The sequence below is a fragment of the Lytechinus variegatus genome, chromosome 1, assembly GCF_018143015.1.
Source record: "Lytechinus variegatus isolate NC3 chromosome 1, Lvar_3.0, whole genome shotgun sequence".
Classification (NCBI taxonomy): Eukaryota; Metazoa; Echinodermata; class Echinoidea; order Temnopleuroida; family Toxopneustidae; genus Lytechinus; species Lytechinus variegatus.
This window is the reverse complement of record NC_054740.1, coordinates 39,682,069-39,702,045: the sequence shown is the minus strand read 5'-3', so window position 1 is coordinate 39,702,045 and position 19,977 is coordinate 39,682,069. Positions and strand designations below refer to the sequence as shown.

General features: G+C 37.3%; 1 protein-coding gene across 2 annotated transcripts in view; it reads left to right on the top strand.

Moving 5' to 3' along the window:
- The window catches only part of LOC121413810 (E3 ubiquitin-protein ligase SH3RF1-like), a 32,087-nt gene extending 30,722 nt beyond the window's left edge, over positions 1-1,365 (top strand). For both annotated transcript variants that reach the window (XM_041606782.1, XM_041606778.1), the window contains exon 12: positions 776-1,365. In XM_041606782.1, coding sequence (XP_041462716.1) covers positions 776-944 — 169 coding nt within the window. In that variant the 3' untranslated portion in view covers positions 945-1,365. The remainder of the gene's footprint in view (positions 1-775) is intronic.
- The last annotated feature ends 18,612 nt before the right edge of the window (positions 1,366-19,977 follow it).

Sequence of the window (19,977 nt, the reverse complement as noted above, 5' to 3'; positions counted from 1 at the left end):
TAGTATTCTAACAGGAAGAAATGTGATATGCTTTTCACACTGTACTTTTTGTCCTAAATTGGTGGGGCTAAGGGGGGTCTTAGCCCCACCAATTTCCCGGGGTTAAGCTTAGCCCACTTCGTTTTCACACTACGTTTTAGCAAAGTGGGCTAGCACGGTAAATAGTACGGTACTATCTGGCCCTGCAAAAAGGCAGGGTTAGCCGGCTTATTGTGGTGCTAGCACCACAATTGCGGTGCTAAGAGACGCAGTGTGAAAACGAAACAGGGCTAAGGAAAGTGGGTCTAAGTATTAACCAATCACAGAAGTCGAATTGCGCGTTAATCACGCTCTGTATGGTAAAATCATCAGTATTCATGAGCTGAGGGATAGTCCGGGGTTAAGGCATTAATCACGGTTGAGCAGATAGTATGGGGTTAAGAAAGACAGTGTGAATCGAAAAAAAGATAGTATGGGGTTAAGAAAGACAGTGTGAATCGAAAAAAAGATAGTATGGGGTTAAGGATAATCCGGGGTTAAAGATAGTATGGGGTTAAGGAAATGCAATTTGAAAAGCATATAAGTTAACATGTAGAATACCAAACTTTTCTGATAAAGTGGTTGGTGCAATATTGCCATCCCAAACTGGTTTCACTTTTGGACATAACCAAATACCTGAATGGCTCTTTCAAGGTCTTTTTTTACAGAAGAAACAAAAGGGGAATCTTTTCTCCTGGTTTTGAATAAACAATTCCTGAAGGTGGTAGTTTTATGAAATGTCTATTTTCTTGACCAGATATCGTGTGATCGTCCCCTACCCACCGACCACTGATGCAGAGCTTGAGCTGAAGATAGGAGATACTGTATTTGTCCACAAGAAGCGTGAAGACGGTTGGTTTAAAGGCACATTGCATCGAACGGGAAAAACAGGACTCTTCCCTGGCAGTTTTGCTGAACCCTATTGAGATTTCATTTTATGACACACTAGGTGGACTGACGACTGATGCAGAACCTGATTTCATTTGATATGGACGTAAGCTGTGATGTGAAAGCCTCGATCATGTTTTACATTTATATTCATGGACAAGTGTCAGAGCTTTCGTGAATCCGTTCAGATGATGTGTATGGTATGCTGAAAAGGAGTTTTCACTCTGTGGTGTACAGTGGATTCAAGAAGACAGTAAATGTATTGAAAATGCCTATCAACTGACAAAGCACAGCGGGGAGGTCTTTGTCAAAAATTGGTGTAACAGGAACAGCTTTCCCAAGCTTCGGACCTGACAAAAAATTGCAAAGATGTCGTTTGTCCAAAGTTAAAGGACAAGTCCACCCCAACATAAACTTGATTTGAATAAAAAGAGAAAAATTAAACAAGCATAACACTGAAAATTTCATCAAAATCGGATGTAAAATAAGAAAGTTATGGCATTTTAAAGTTTTGCTTATTTTCAACAAAATAGTTATATGAACGAGCCAGTTACATCCAAATGAGAGAGTTGATGACATCACTCACTCACTATTTCTTTTGTATTTTATTATATGAAATATTGTTATTTTCTCGTCATTGTCATGTGAAATGAAGTTTCATTCCTCCCTGAACACGTGGAATTCCATTATTTTAACATTTTGTGCTTCAGGCAAGGAGGTCCTTATCGTCAAATTCATAAAAATTGAAATATTGTATAATTCAAACAATAAAAAACAAAAGAAATAGTGACATCATTGACTCTCTCATTTGGATGTAACTGGCTCGTTCATATAACTATTTTGTTGAAAATAAGCGAAACTTTGAAATGTCATAACTTTCTTATTTTACATCCGATTTTGATGAAATTTTCAGCATTGTGCTTGTCTGATTTTTCTCTATTGATTCAAATCAACATTTTTCTGAGGTGGACTTGACCTTTAAACACTAAACTGCCGTTTTGATTTACCAATTTTCAACAGACTTTTTGGTTCTTTGTCCTAAAGGGCATTTGATAAAACACTCTGTTTTTAAATTGTCTGTACACATGTGAAAAAACTCCCAATTTTTTAAATGTCAGCAAGATAATTGTGTAACGAGCATGATTCTCTTCTGTAATTTACTGCTATCAAGTAAAGCGTAAAAGAAGAGAGTAAATTTGTAAGAAAAAGCAGTTAGCATTGTATGTGACAGATGTTGTCCAACAGAAGCTTATGGCTATGCTATCATGTTGAATTATGAGCAAAAAAAATGATTTCCATTGTAATGATGAATATATTCTAACTTACATAACTCGGAAGTATGAAGCTGATGTCAGAAAACTCTGTTTCTATGCATTCATGCATATAGGACATTGACAATTGAATCTTCATGCCAGAATATGAGATGTCTTTTCTCCTTGGTGTTTTCATCTTTGCCGGACAGCAGGCTTTAATGATCAGTGACTTGGTTCCAGTGTAATAAAACTTGTTGAGTTGAGATTGTTTAGTTTTAAAACACACAACCTTGAGTATATACATCGATTTATGAAATAGTGTAGATCTGTAGTCTTACGATGTTTGCATAGTTGTATGAGCAATCATGGAGGAGGTTTACGGTACACAATGTTTTAAAGGGGAAGTTCACTCTGACAAAAAGTTTATTGTAAAAATAGCAGAAAAAATAATAAAAAATATTGCCGAAGGTTTGAGAAAAATTCATCAAATAATTAAAAAGTTATAAGAATTTCAATTATTTGATTTGTGACGTCATATGCGAGCAGCATTCCTACATAGCGAATGGTAAAAAATCAATGAAATGTCATTTTCTCAGAAAATTGAAAATAGTTTTCACTGTACCTTTTGTATATCAATAGAGAAATCATTTCACACCCGATCATGAAAAGATCGAACAAAATTAAGTCATCAGGAACCATACAAATTTGAAATTCATGCATTTTATATTACATAACACATGAGGCAGCTGCTCGTTTATGACGTCACAAATCCAAAACTTTGAACTCTAATAACTTTCTTACTCTTTAACGGATTTTCCTCAAACCTTCACCAATATTTTTTACTATTTTTTCTGCTATTTTTACAACAAAGTTTTCTTCAGGGCGAACTTCCCCTTTAAGTCCTAGAAGGACTGAGATAGGAAAAGTGGATAGGAATGGAGGTGAATTGGAAAGGCAAGAAAGTGGAGGTGTGAAAGTAGAGTATTCTTTTCGAAATGAGTGGAGTCCTTGAAAGGACTGTAAACCAGACGGAGTGGAAAGCTGAGTAGTAGGCAGGCTTGAGTAGATATATCTTGAGTAAGTGAGAGAAGGCTGGTTTGAGTAGGCGAGTAGAGTGGTAGCAGGAGCTGGAGAGTAGCCTCGCGACACTCCTGAAGACGGACAGTCAACCTGCCCAAAACTGCTCTCCTGCTACTACTCTATTCACCGAATCAAGCCAGCCTTCATTCACCTACATCTACTTCTCAGCTGTCCACTCCTTTTGGTTCACAGTCCTTTCAAGGACTACACTCATTTAAAAAAGAATACTCTACTTTCAAACCTCCACTTTCTCGCCTTACCAATTCACCTCCAGTTCTATCCACTTTTCTTATCTCAGGACTTTACACATGGTGTACCGTTAACCTCCTCCGCGATCTGTAGTCTTATCCTTAGAATGACTGTGCTATTTCTACAATTTATAAGACTTGGATAGAGATTAATTCTGAGCCAATCAAAATTAAGAATTTCACTAGCTTATAATGAATTGTCAGTGAAATCTAATGAAATGCCCCCCTCATATCCCCTTTTCACTCCAACAGGTAAGACTGAATATATATACAAGATTCTTGTATCTATGGTATCTCTAAACTGTTTTTTAATTTTTTTTTTTGAAAATCGTTATCAAATGTTCAGTGTCTATTCAATCTCATGTATCGTGATCACTGATACCAAAGAAATATTGTTTATCTGTCATTTTTATGTTATCTCGACCACATTTCCTGATTTGTAATATTGTTTTTATATATTACACATAGGTTATACCTTGTCGTCTGTATTCAAGTATTTTAGAAATTTTATCACTTGGTAGAAATGAATCATACATGTTCATTTATTTTACACATTACTGTTTATTGCCAATACAGTTTTCTAGAAAAACAATTTTGCATGAAGCTATTATAGTAAAGGTTGCTTTTTATATTATTTATTGATCAGAACTTCCTTCGGACTTTCAGCACCAAGCCGCTAGCTCGTTTGTTTGGGGGGGTTTTTTTGTGAGGGTTCTTGAAACACAGACAAAAGCATAATAGGGTGCTACTTTGAATTGATTTTTTAAAAATGCCTGAAAATCATCTCGAAACGTTGTGTATTCAGTGGCCTGAGAATCTTGATTTATTCAATTAAATTCAGGAAATTAGTTGCTAATTGATTCAGTTTAATTGATGATATCATAATCCATTGAAATCAGTACAGAAAATAAATTTATGATTCATTCAAACAAATTCAATTCAACTCATAGAATAAGTTTATAATGCAACCAATTCAATTCAGAAAATATTGGATGATTCATCCAATTCAGTTCAGAAAATAAATTGATAATTCATTCAATTGAATAATTGAATTCACAAAATAAGTTGATAATTCATTCAATTGAATAATTGAATTCACAAAGTAAGTTGATAATTCATTCAGTGGAATTCACAAATAAGTTGGTACATTTAATTCATACAAATCAATTCTGAAAAGAGTAGATGATTCATTGACTAAAAATTTTTTTATTTCATTTGATTTGATATTCACTTATTGAGATCATGATTCACTTGATAAAGCTTGAATTCAGACTTAGGACTGAAAAGACACAACCATGATGATTGCTTTCATCCCTTCCTGAAAGAGATTTGTCCAAGGCCAATTCCCTTAAATTGTGATATGAAATTCAACCCAGACTATGCTTCTAGTCATACATGTGTCACGGTTTGTCATTTTCTCTTGTAAAAGCAGCGGGTATGTTTCAGTGTTCTACATGCACGTACATTTCATGTGCCATACAGTTTTGAAATGTGTCATTCAAAACTCAGATGTTGGACCCCACATCGGAGGTTAAAGAAAAAAATTAATTTTGTTTGGAAGTTTTGTTTTAGACAGAAACTTAAACTATTCTGATAAAAAAGCTGAAATTTTAATCAGTGTATTTGTGTAATTGAAAGTGAATAGAGCCCCTTTTTGGAGAGGAAAATTTGGGTAAAAACAAATTTTCATATTTATAACCATATTTACAATCTATGCTACTAAACAAAATATTACCTAGACTTTATGAATAATCGCTAATATCCGACTGAAAAAAAAGAAGAACAAAATTATCAATTCTGTGGCAACGTAACCATCATCAAATAATCAATAGTTGTAATAATAGTTATGTTATTGTAACTTGTGGTGGTGGTATGTCATGTATGTACTGTGTTTGTGACTTTTGTTTTTGTGTGTTTTTTTTAAACAAATACAAGTGTCTTTTATTTTTATATGGTGAATGTATATAGAATATTTGTTAGTATTTATAGCATGTAAAGCAGATATTATTAGACCTTCTTTGGCTTCTTCTTCAGCACTGTATTCAAGCAATGTCAGGGCCCCGTCTTACAGAGAGTTGCGATTGAGCTAATCCTCTCAACTATGGAAAGCCAGCAATGCAATAATTCTACACAAAGCAAATGTCCTTGATTTCCCTTTAAAGCATATACGAACCAATAGTCCTGAACTTCTCATACCTGGCCATACTGGGCGTTGTGGCGTGCGCCTGTAATCCAAGCTGTGGGGAAGTTACAAATTGATGCAGAGGTTCGAGCCCTGGTCACGTCTTTCGGATGGTGATGTTAAAGGTCGGTCCCAGACGTAAATAATCATATCTGATTGAGTTTTGACGTCTGTCAAAACTCAAATACACACACACATACACACATGCCAGTTTCCTGACCCTTAATGCTAGTTTAGTCTAGTAATATACATGTATACTCACTTGACTGACATGCTAATTAACTACTCAAAACATTTATACCGTAATAATTGTTTTGCCAAGTAGCAAAACAAAATACTTTTCCTTTCAAAACATTTTAGTTTCTCTATACAAGTACAATTATAGGTAAATTTATTCTCTGTAGTATTATTAACTAGATTTCTGATAAAGTATATTCTAAGACTATTTATAACACACAGTCAATTAGAGACCACACGCAGTACTTCACGCCCCCTTTAAAAAACAAAGAGGAATACACTGAGTTATAAAGAAAATAATGTATGTACTAGAATACGGTACGTCTTATGGAGCGTTAAAAGAAACTTGCAATCAATCAATTGCATTTAGGTTACCAAATCAATCATAACTTGGAATTAATTGCAAATTTGCTATCGATTGATGATCTGCTTCTTGCTATCAGCTGGTAAACATTGATGTACTTTTGTTGAAATTGACGTATCACTTGTAAATGTGCATCTGACATTTGCATTTGATTGCAAATATTTTCTTGCACCCACCCCCTCCCTTTAAGGTTTATGGTTTTATTAGAATATCCATATATCGCAGCCAATTAGGCTCAATTCCATTGGATTTACAAAATATGACGATGAAATTATAACATGATAAAGCAATCAAACGTAAATATATGATTTACAAATAAAAAGACAAACACTTTGGGTAACTTGGCAGATTGAGGAAAGGATGACCAGAGTGTAAGTCACAAAATCTCACCAAATGATTGAAATTGAAAGTCAAGTTTGTCCATGAGGTAACATTAGTCCAGGATAGAAGAGGCATAACCTTGTTTTTTATATATATACAATATTTTTTGATGGTTTCTTGTCAATTCGAGGGTGCTGATTACGAATCTGAATGATGCCACTCGTGTAACCTTGAGCATTTTCCGCAAATTGGCAAAATCCAATACGGCCGCCAAAATATGCAAATTACCCATGAAACTCATGAAATTGTCCGCACATTGGCTGTGAAATGCATGAAATTGTATGGCAGGAGTGAAATACAAATCTTAAAAAATAATTTTTGACAAAATATTTATTTTCCTGATATTCAAAATGAATTGACAAGAAACCATAAAAATATTGTATGTATAAAAAAACAAGGTTTGGTCAATTTTCTATGGGGCCTATCCTGGACTACACAGGACTGAAATCAGGAATCTGCGTGGTGTATAACAGTTATAAAATGAAAGAAAAAACAGAGCTCATTTAGATTGCAGCTAGTTCAGCGCCCGTTTATTTCCTTTTATTTTGAATGGATGTACTCATTCTAGATGTTGGGGTTGCTGGCTTTCCACGGTAGTGATGATTGATCAGATCAATCGCAACTCTTTTTAAGACGGCCCAGGTCACATGTCATTTAATGTAATGTATGTTTCCTATTTTGGAATAATGGAGGGTTCTTTTGCTCATGTATTCAATTTTAGTCAAATCCCTGTATTCATAGTGACTTAAAAGTATTCAAGTGAATGTCAGATTTTGCTCATTAAAAATATCATGCAAAAGAATATAGGATTGATTTTGGAAAATTTCTTTTTCTGAAATTGATTTGAGAAGAAAAAAAAATAGGAACTTGAGTTCCTTATGGCATGAAATTATGTAAATGGATTTCATATGTCCATCAATTATATTTAGGTTAGGAAAAATTGTGAACTGTATTCAGCAACTCAGTATATTTTCTTTTGAAAAGAGCCTCTGAATGCTTATTTGATAAGATTTGGTGATTGAGGAGCAGAAATATCATTATATGGTAAGATTACATCCTAAAATTCTGGCATATTCTTTGTGAGAAGTTTTATACAGAAACAAAACAAAACATGCAGTTGTCCTATTTTTGCCCAGATCCCGGCAAATAAACATTTTCATGTAAAATCATAAAAGACATCAACCAAAATGGGTTTTTATTGAATATCATCCTCACAATAAGTTTTAGGACGTAACTTTCCATGAGTGGAAAAGTGACAGTTGCTTTTTGGAGGAATTTACCAAAGATTTACTTAATCTTAAAGTTTTTTATTAACTCAGTATCTTTAGATAGATTGTTGGTGTTTTAACTGGTTACTTCTTTTTAATGTAGCCTATGTAGTAGTGTACTAATTGATCAAACAATAATCCCGTGTTCATTACCACTCTTGAGTTAGTGTTATATCCATCTCTATGGCGTGAATTGACATGAATTGTTCATCATTGAGCAGCAGCGAAATGAGCCAAAAATTTTGAGGGGTCCAGTTATGGCCTATGGGGTAAATTTTCTAAAAAGCTGTAATTTGGGGCATTTTAACACAAAATTCTAATTTTGTAATAGATTTTGACATGAAATGCAGAAAATATCATATTTTACCTTCTTTCCTTCCTTATTTCTCTTTCTTTCTTTTCTCAGTCATAAGATTTTTTTAATTTATTTTTGTTGGGGGGGGAGGGTTCTGTGCTACATCTAAGAACTTTTGGTTATTGTCGATTCGTTGTGGTGCTATTTTTTCTTTGATGGTATATCAGTCTGTGAATCGAATTCTTAAGTTAGATCATAATTTTTAGTTAGATTTCATTCTGTTATGAGATTCTTTATTATTTCTTTATTAGTTAGATTTTCTTCAACAGAAAACTTGGGAGCATTCCCTGAAAAGTTGTCAGTGATTTTCACAACTTATTTGCTCCGAGCCGATAAGATGAAAGGTTTTCAGTTGCTTATAACAAATAGTCGAAAATCGCTTAATAATTGTTTCATGGAATGTTATCTGCTTTTTTGTTTTGGGTTATAATTATTTTTATTGATGTTTTTTATAACGTTCAAAATTATTTTGGAGAGTGCCTTGAGAGTTTATGAAGAATGTGGGTTCAATTTTCTTTTTGGCAGATGAGTTTTAGGGCACTTTGTGAAAAGGGGTCACTTTGCTAGATTTGATTATAAAAATATTGTTTCTTGTAATTAGTGACATCATGTTGTATTTTTGTGAATGAATGATTGTACTATTTTTGTCATATACATGTATTTATATCACAGTACATGTTTATATATGTGCCTGCTGCAATTGTTTTGTACATGTATGTGTCGTTCAATATCTTCAACCGTAATACTTTGCGTCGATCTGGGAAGTGTTTCATGAAAGGACTTGTCAGACGTTTTATCCAACAAGTCCTGATTCCACAGAACAGAGACCATTGAAAGACCACTGAAAGACTTAAAATTAGTGAGGTCTTACAGCGGTCTTGAAGATCACTGAAATTTCTCATCTCTGTGGAATGGCTCAGAAAGACCCCTGAAAGAACTCTGAAAGACTGATGGATATTTCTTGTCTTACTGGTCTTAGACTAGTCCTATAGAGATCTTTCAGAGATCTTTTATGAGTCTTACGGTGATCTCTGCAAAAACTGCCGAAAGAACATTGAAAGACTATTAAGACCTTTGAAAGTTCGAAAGACCGCTGAAAGACCACTGAAAGACCATTTTCCTGTAAGACCGTTGTAAGACTGTTTTGAACCATTTCAAAAGTTTTGGAACCCATGAAGACCACTGAAAGATTGGTCAGGACTCGTGTAATACCTCAAAGACAACTGTAGGTTCATTGAGAGACCTCTGAGAGATCAAGCAGAATTCATGGTCTTTCAGCGGTCTTGTTCTCTGTGGAATGGGGTTAGTTACCAGATTTTACCAATTGTCGGACAACAGATTTTGATGAAATGCTCAACTAATCATGTCACAAGTGAGATTACGATAAATTCCTTCAGCGTGTAATGTTGCACAGTATTTCCAGAGCACCAAATCGCCCACTAAACATTTCATTCAGTGTTGTTTTAATCTAATGTGAAAGGGGGGATCTGCATTGCATAGCCCCAGGTTGTCTGCAGGCACAGACCCTGATAGAAACTTTGGTCAACAAGTGGGTCTTCATTCAAGACTAGCATTAGGCCTTCAGACAGAAGACATTGTAGGCTGAGCATTTAGACCACCAACTCAATTCAAAGGTTTGCACAGCAGACTAAGCCCCAGAGGTGCGTAGCTATGTGACATCACAGTGTGGGGGATAATGTCACACCCCCCATGACTTCGATAGCCTGTGCATAGGCCTATTTATTAAATCGCCCCATTTTTGGTGGGAAATTATTATGATTTTCCGTGTACCGCTATAGTTAGGTAATGCTAGATCTTAGACATGAAAATTTTTCCCCCATCTTTAAATCATTTCATTTTATGTGGAGATAGTGAAGCCCTTGCTGGGGCAACATAACTTATCGAAGCATATCACACAGAGAACAAGAAACTATATTCAATTTTCATGAAATTGAATATTTGTAATTAGAAATGTTTTATTTCATCTTGGTGAGTGATGAACATTGGCAAATTTTTTTTTGCATATATTTTTTATCAAGCATAAAACTTGCTTTGTATTTCTGATAATTATAATAATAATCATTATTGAATGTACTACTAATTACAATGAATGTGTATGCGAAATAAACATAAACATGTAAATGGAGATGATATCTTTGAAGTTGTGTTTTCTGTGTGGCTCTTCGCAAAAATGGTTTACTGTACACCATGTGTAAAGTCCTGGAATGGACCGAGATAAAAGTGGACAGATGTAGAAGTGAAATAGAAAGGCAAGAAAGTGGAGGATTAAAAGTAGAGTATCATTTGGAACCGAGTGTAGTCCTTAAAGGTCAAGTCCACCCAAGAAAATTGCAGATTTGAATCGATAAAGAAAAATCAAACAAACATAATGCTGGAAATTTCATCGAAATTGGATGTAAAATAAGAAAGTTATGACATTTTCGTTTCGCTTATTTTTCACAAAACAGTTAAATGCACAACTCAGCGATATGCAAATGAGAGACTCGATGATGTCCATCACTATTTTTGTTTTTTATTGTTTGAATAATATTTCAATTTTTACAGATTTGACAATAAGGACCAATTAACTTAACCATAAACTGTTAAAATAATGGTAATTCCACATGTTCAGGGAGAAATAAAACTTTGTTTCACTTGACAAGGAGGAGAAAATTAGAATATTTCACATAATAATATACAAAAGAACTAGTGAGTGGGTGACGTCATCAGTCTGCCAATTTGCATACCGACAAGGGTGTGCATATAACTGTTTTGTAAAATTAAGCGAAACTTTAAATGTCGTAACTTTCTTATTTTACATCCGATATTGATGAAATTTTCAGTGCTTTGTTTGTTTTTTTCAAATCAACTTTTTGTTGGGATGGACTTGTCCTTTAAAGGGACTGTACACCAGGAGGAGTAGAAAGCCGAGTAGTAGGCAGGGTGAGAGGCTTGAGTCGAAGGCTGGCTTGAGTCGGTGAGTGGAGTTGTAGTGCAGAAGCGGGAGAGAAGACAGGTTTGGGGCAGGTTGACTGTCTGATTGTACATACCACCATGCAAACCCGAGTTCTCGTTGAATATTCAGTTACTGACAAGTCGGCCTACAAGCATGTGGATTCCTCCTCAAATAGTCCATTATCACATGGGCTATTAAAATCCACTGGCCCAAATTCACAAAGGTGGTTTTAAAAAATTCAAATGATCTTTTGAATGATACCAAGTGTCGGTTGGTTTATTACTGGAAGATGGGCAAATTTATTGTGGAACTCGGATTCTGAAGCTTTATTGGAGGAGTTAAAAGGGGAATGAAACCCTTGGAACAAGTAGGCTTGTGTAAAAACAGAAAAATCAAAGAATAAGAACAAAGAAAGTTTGAGAAAAATCTGACAAGTTATGAGAATTTGAATATTGCAATCATTATGCCATGGAGATCCTCCTATTGGCAATGTGACAAGGATATGTGATGTCACATGTGAACAACTTTCCCTTTGATGGACTATAAAATACCCCCTAAATGTCTCATTTTGCTTTTTCTTATGGTGATGCAAACTCTTTATCCATGAAATATTCTTTAAACATCTGTATTACATGCCTTTCTATAAAAAGAACACATGATCTACTGATAGATGCAATAAAAGAGGCAGTTTAAGTGAAATATATACTAAAGTAATGGGGAGAGTTGTTCACAAGTGATATCACACATCTTTGTCGCATTGCCAATGTGAGGATCTCCATAGCATTAGAGATCGCAATATTCATATGCTCGTAACTTCATCATTATTTGTCCGATTTTTCTCAAACTTTCGTTGATCTGTTTCTTTGATTTTTCTGTTTCCACACAAGCTATCTTGTTACAAATGTTTCATTTTCCTTTACATTCAAATCATCTTGGCTTGAATTCTCTTCATCTCATCACATCATACCAGGCAAGCAACTTATCTATCCATGAATACAAAAACTAAACTCAGAAAAGTAATAGGTATATAATATAGTTGATTGCATTTCATAGATCTTTACATGAACATAAAATTACTTCATACATTATTAAAATATGCAATTTTCCAGTATAAAAGAAACAAGGAATTTGTTGTCTGTTTCCTTGTTGGAGGCCGGAAGTAGTAAGAGCTCTCAATTTCACTGTTGGGGACACTGTTAACCTTCTTTTGCACAATGATCCTTTCATCATTTTTTTTCTCATTTCAGTAATCAGTAGATTCATACGAAATATTATGTGTCCAAGTCAGCATTCTTGATGGGACATCGTGGCCCAGTGGAAGGTCACCCGCCTCATGAACAGGGGATTGTGGGTTCAGTACCAGGCCAAGTCACACAAAATACTTTAATATGGGATGGCTTTCCTCTTGTCAGTTGCTCAACGTAAAAGAATGGAGAAGGGTGACAAATACCATCATGGTATGCATGACCAGAGGCATGTTTCATAAAGCTGTTTGTAAGATACAAATTATTATGACTGGTGATCCTTTCTTGTGCTACGTGATATCCCTATATAATTGATTTATGACCTAAAAACATGTTCCAGTCGTGCTAAAGTTGTGCATAACTTTACGAACAGCTTATGGAACACCCATCAGGGTAAATAAGTTCATTAAAATGGAACATTTTGCCTTCTTGTCAGGCACTCAATGGAGAAGCAGAATAATAATGTTATGTTATGCATGGCAAAGGTAGAATATTTCATTAGAGTTGAAGTTGCTAACCTGGGTAAATAAATAAGAACATTTTCATTTTTTTTTATTGTGACAATGCGTGTCACTTGTGTTAGAAATGAGGGGTTAACTTTCACATGTGATTTGGGTAGTAGCACATGTTGTTTTCAACTGGACAGGTCGCAGGTCTATCCTACCTGTCATAATTATAAGTCCATGCTGATATTTCATGCTATGTTCTGACCAGTTTCTGACCATGGCTCGTCCATGTTGCACATGTTCCCCTCTCATCCATTTAATCATGTTGTTTACCGGTCAGCTACTTTTAGAGGAAGAAAGTCCTGTCAGCATCCTTGGGTTGGGATGCTTGAAACTTTCTGGGATGTAAATATTCGATTGGTCAGTTCTAGTTTCCAAGGGGAGGGCTTTCACCTTACAATGTTATGTTTTATATCATATTGTTGCCAGGAGTGGCAAGAGATTCATTTGAATAAATCTAGGTATAAATATGGGAAATTGGGGGAGAATAGTCAGTTAGTCTTCAACCATCGACAGGACGGCGTCCTAACTCATTGAGTGTACATACGGTCACTCTCTTATCAAACATTGTAACTTGGAACTTTGTGAAGTTTTGAAGAACCTGAATAAATACTCATTTGTACATAGTAAATGTACATGATCGTCTCTTGAGTTATTCTTTCAACGAGGTTGCTTCATCACATTTGGTGGCAGCGGTGGGATGGTTTATCCCAAGTCACAACGATATTCAAGAAGCTGAGACATTATTTCTGCGCTGTGTGAATCCAGAGATATTGCCTGATCCGGTCGTCGCCGAGTGGCTCACCGTGCAAGATATATCGTTGTTGTTAAGTCTTAGAAAGGACTGATGAGAATTAAAGTTAGAAGTCGGCAAAGTAGCTGAATCAAAAAGGTTGTAACATTACTGCAGAGACAAGTCGGTTGAAATTGACTGAAAACACCAGTAAAGTTATGAAAGGCTGGTAAATGCTATGAACTGATTACAAATTGCTGTGACTGAACAGAACTGATCAGAAGTTCATTGCGGGGATTGATTGAAGTGTATCAGACTGGTCAGAAGTTGCGGGGGCCCGGACAGATGTTGCTGGGACGGGACAGATGTTGATGAGACTCAACGGAAGCTGTTGTGATTGGACAGAAGTGTGGCAGTGACCGAACAGACGTCACAGTGAGCGGTATTAAACCAGTAGTGGAGAGGAGCTTTATAGCCTACCAGCTGACCAGTAAATTTGATAGAGGGGTAAGTGAGCTCTTGTAGTTATTGGTATGTTGGTTAGGCAAGGCAGATAGGATTAATCTTAGTATAATCAGTTGATAGATGTTTGATAACCATTTACACTTTTGTTTGATTGATTTATAGTAGGACTTATTTCAGTATGAGTGATAGGAATAAGTTAGCCCAGTTGAGGGTACCTGAATTGAAGGAAAAGTGTGAAGAGTTGGGACTGCCTTGTGAGGGTATGAATAAGAGTGAATTGGTTAGGGTATTAGAAGTCGCTCTGCAAACTGGGCAGGGTGATATTCCTAGTAATGAAGATGTCATACCGGATGATATTACAAACCAAGAACTCCAAACTAGTAGAGAGGATATGCGCATGCAATTTGAGCTGGAGAAATTGCGTATGCAGCTGCGCCTTGCAGAGTTGGATAAGGAGAAGCGCGAAAGTCGATCGGGGCCAGTCCCTCATAATATGACATCAACAGGGGATTTAAGAAAACAGCTCCCAGTATATAGGGAGGGGGATGATATAGATGTTTTTCTCCGAACATTTGAGAAAGTGGCACAATTATATTCTTGGCCAAAAGATATGTGGGCATTGCAATTAGCACCTTTACTTAATGGAAAAGCTAGGGAGGCATACGCCAGGCTCTCTCTTGGGGAGAGTAATGACTATGAGTCTGTTAAGGGGGCAATACTAAGACGATATGACTTAACCCCAGAAGCCTACAGGGTCAAGTTTAGAGAACTTAAGGTAGACCGAGACGAGACTTATACTGAGTTTTCAGTAAAACTTAACGACTTACTGGGACGTTGGCTAGAAGGAGCTAATGCAGCGCAGGATGTGCATAGATTGAAAGAAGAAATTTTGAAGGAGCAAATGCTCAAGCAGGTCCCCATTGATTTAAGGGTGTGGTTACAAGACCATGAGCCACAGTCCATAGATCAAATGGCGAGACTGGCTGACCAGTATGTAGTGAGTAGGAAGGGAGTAGGGCATGACCAGTTTAGGCGAGACTATAGGCCCCAAAAACAATTACCGCCACGGGAGACCCAGGGAGCAAGAGGGGGGAGGGGCGATACACCCAATAATTCTGCACCTAGTCAGAAAGAGGGAAACCAACCTCGTCAACCCAGACGATGTTATGGTTGCGGAAAATTAGGACATCTGGTGATAAATTGTCCCTCTGCTCCAAAGCAGAACCCCAAAATGAACCCAAAACAAGAACCAGCATATTTTTGTCGATCTCAGGCAGAGCTGGGCGATCAAACAAACCAATTTCTGAAGGCATATACTAGTGATGGATTCCTGGGGGAAGCAAAATTAAGATACTGAGAGATTCGGGTTGCACTCATTCTATGGCGAAAAGTAGTCGGGTTGACCCAAGCCTAATAATTCCAGGTGAGAGAATTAAAATGAAAGGTCTATTTGCGAAAAGAGAATTGCCTGTGGCGCGAGTGTATCTAGAGAGTGAACCCTACAGTATAAAGAAGTGGGTTAGAGTGGGTCTAGTGGATGAGAATCATGAGATGGAGGTGGACCTTATTTTGGGGAATGAACTTGTTGGGGAGGATGACCCAGAGTTACAAGCCCCCATACTTTGTGAAGGGTCATCTATGATTGTGACAAGGAGCAGGGCGAGAGAGAATGAGAACCAAGAGGAGGCAGAAAGAAAAGAAAGACAGGAGTCAGGGGTAAAGGTTAATGACCTGTTTGATGGAGAGATTGAGAATGAGGAGGGAATGAGTGATAGTGATGGAGAAGGGGGAAATAATGATATACAGGCCCCCACAATTACCCCAGAAGTAAATTGTCTAGACATAGGAAGGGATAAGCTCATCTCTGTCCAGCAAGAGGATGCTTCTCTCAAATCAATTTGGGAGAAAGTTGAAGAAGACGAGGGTAATGAGGGACAGTGTTATTTCTATGTTGAAAATGGCATCCTTATGAGGAAATGGTCTACCAAAACCCAACACAAGGGGGAGGGATTTAGGCAAATTGTGGTACCCAAGCAGTACAGATTAAAGCTACTTCAGGTTGCCCATGACAACCTAACAGCTGGACATTTAGGAGTTGGGAAGACACAACAACGCCTAATGCAAAACTTCTACTGGCCAGGTATTTTTAGGGATGTAGCTGAGTTTTGTAGGACCTGTGGGCCTTGTCAGAAATGTGCTGGGCAGGTAGGGGGTAAAGCAAAACTGGTATCAGTATCTGTAATCAACACCCCATTCAGGAAAATCTCCATGGACATTGTTGGGCCACTACCCCGCACCAAAAATGGAAACAAATACATCCTCGTGGTATGTGATTATGCCACTAGATACCCAGAAGCTGTACCCCTCCCTTCTATTGAAGCTTCAAGGGTTGCTAATGAGCTAATTAAGATCTTTAGTAGGGTGGGTATCCCAGACGAAATATTGACTGACCAGGGGACAAATTTCATGTCCATCCTCATCAAACAGCTGTGCGAGAGTTTAGGGATTAGGCAGATAAGGACCAGCCCCTATCACCCCCAGGCCAATGGTCTAGTAGAAAGATTTAATGGCACTCTCAAGGGAATGATAAAGCCATACTGTGTGGAAGGGAAGGTGACCTGGGATGAGGTCATCCCATATGTACTCTTTGCGTACAGGGAAGTTCCCCAAGACTCCACAGGGTTTTCCCCTTTTGAATTGCTATATGGGCATAAAGTTAGGGGACCACTGGATGTCATTAGAGAGACATGGGCGGGGGAGATCCCATCAGAAGAGGGAATAGTATCATATGTACTAGACAGCAGGGATAGGTTAGCTACAATCACTAAAGAGGCACAGGCAAACCTAGCTGATGCACAGAAAAGACAGAAGGTGTGGTATGACAGAAAATCTCGGGCTCAAAATCTAGAGATAGGGCAGAAAGTCCTCGTTCTTCTTCCCTCGTCTAGCAACAAACTGCTGGCAAAATGGCAGGGCCCTTACCCGATAGTTCAGAAATTGAGTGAGGTAAACTACGCGATTGAGATGGGGGATAAGAGAAAGAAACATCGAGTATTCCATGTAAATATGATTCGGCGGTGGAGAGAGAGAGAAGAGTCAGTGTTGTTTGGAGAGGTGGTAGAGGAAGAGAGTGAAGAGGATATTGAAGCTTTTATCGAGCCAATTCGTAACAACTCGATGCCAAGTCTGATTGAAATACCAGACTACCTAACGTCCGACCAGACCAATCAACTTAGGGAGTTGCTTGAAGAAAATGGTGACATCTTGAGTGACAAACCAGGACGGACGGACATAGTACACCATGACTTAAAAACTAATGAGGGCCGACCTATAAGACAGAGACCGTATCGACTCCCCCATAGCGTTAAAGACACGGTCAAGAGAGAGCTTGACGACATGCTGGAGGCGGGTATCATATCTCACTCTGACTCTGCTTATGCTAGTCCATTAGTGATTGTAAAGAAAAAGGATGGGAACCTGAGATTATGCGTCGATTACAGAAAATTGAACCAAATTACAGAGTTCGATGCATACCCCATGCCAAATATCGAAGAAATCATTGATGAATTGGGTAAGGCCAAGTACATGACAACAATTGATCTGACAAAGGGATATTGGCAAGTACCCCTCACAGAAGAAGCTAAAAGAAAATCGGCATTCATAACTCCTTTCGGGTTGTTTGAATTCAATGTCATGCCATTTGGGATGCAAGGGGCGCCTGCAACTTTTCAAAGGCTTATTGACCAAGTGCTGCGTGGGGCTGATTTTGCGACCGCTTATATAGATGATATCATCATTTACAGTGAAACCTGGGAAGATCACCTTGCTCATGTCAGAGAAGTTATGGTTAGGCTAAGACGTGCTGGTTTGACGGCTAAGCCAAGCAAATGTAAATTTGCAAGAAAAGAGGTCCTTTACTTGGGATTTGTTCTGGGAGGGGGTGCTGTCAAGCCAGAACCTGCCAAGGTCGAGGCAGTCATCAACTACTCACAACCGGTTACGAAAACCGATGTTAGAGCATTTCTGGGATTAACTGGGTACAACCGTAAGTTCATCCCTAACTACAGTAAAGTAGCAGCCCCATTAACAGACCTTACCAAGAAAGATGAACCGAGGTTAGTTAAGTGGAATGACAATTGTACGAAGGCATTTCAGGCACTTCAAACAGCCCTATCCAGCGCCCCTGTGCTCAAGAACCCAGATTTTTCGAAAGAGATTATTGTTCAGGTTGACGCCTCAGATAGGGGCATTGGAGCAGTGTTAAGTCAAAAAGATGATGACGGGGATGATCACCCAATAGCTTACATAAGCAGAAAGCTGCTTCCAAGAGAGCAGAAATATGCAACCATTGAGAAGGAATGTATGGCTATTGTATGGAGCATCCAGAAGTTCCAGCCATATCTCTTTGGGAGACAATTTCTCGTCCAAACAGATCATAACCCCCTTAAATGGCTCCATGAAATGAAGAATCATAACGCAAGACTCATGAGGTGGTGCCTTGCTTTGCAAGCATACCCCATGAGACTTGAGCACAGGAGTGGTGCCAAAAATGGTAATGCAGATGGGCTGTCTCGTATGTGAATAGGATAGGTTAGCCATAGAAGAGTTCATGTAGTAATATGTCATTAGAAGTAGATAGGGACTATAGTTAATTGTCTGTCACTTTAATGATTTGAAGTGTGAATATGTATCATAGCGTTATATATTTGTTAAAAGTATATTAAGTGATAGTAATACTCTTTGAACTGACAACCTGCCTTGTCTAATCATCTACTAAAGAGAGCTCACAAGTTTATCAACCCCAGTCTAATCATAACACTATGAACACTATGGACACTAAATCCTTTAAATGCAAGAGAGAAAGATCCATTCAACATTGAGACCAACGACACCACTGGCCGTAAAAAGTTATTTCTCGACGTCCAATTTGAGAGGCAAGAAGATCATCGACTTGAATAATTTTATTGGACTATAATTATACTAAATTATGAACATGATGATTTTGTGTTGTATTTTTAATAAGTGCAGAGCCTGATACCTACAGATATTTTTATTTTTTGTTTGTATGTACAGCAATCAGTAGCAGGCAAAAAGGTATTTAAGCTTTATTTGATAAGATGAAGTGTATAATTGACAGTGATGTAGTGATTACCGGCATTTCTTTAACCCTATCTAGGCCGGGGGGGGCCTTGGAGGCCCCCCTCAACGAATCGCTCGATATTTTCACCGTGCGAAATTTTTTGACTGCGCCACTCGCTGAGTTTTTACTTTCAAGTCTTGCGCAACTTTTGAGACCAATTTTGCGTCACCCAGGTATGTGGTTCCGAAATTACGTAACATTATGTAAGTGCATGTCAGACCGAAAATTGCTCAAAAACGTGATTTCGTGTACAAAGTCAATGCAAATTGTGTTTTCAACCAAATTTCATAAATGTATGATTATTTTTAGTTCTGCTAGTCTAAATGTATTCATTTTATGCTTTTTATGATCACAGAAGAGTCCCCAACAAATTTCATTGAAAAACAATGAAAAACAAAAGGTCCAAAAAACAAAGAAATACATAAGAAATTGCAAAAAACAATATAATACATAAGAAAATGATTTGATATCACAATTTTTTTCATGTACTCTTGCTTAGGACACCTCAAAGAGTTTCTATACCAAAAATTAGTACATTTGGAGCTTTATTTAGGGAGTTAGAGGAAAAAGTATGATTTCGCATACTAATTACGCATAAATTAGCATAATCACTTAATAGCGATTCGCATGAAATAAATTACTATACAATCTTGTAGATT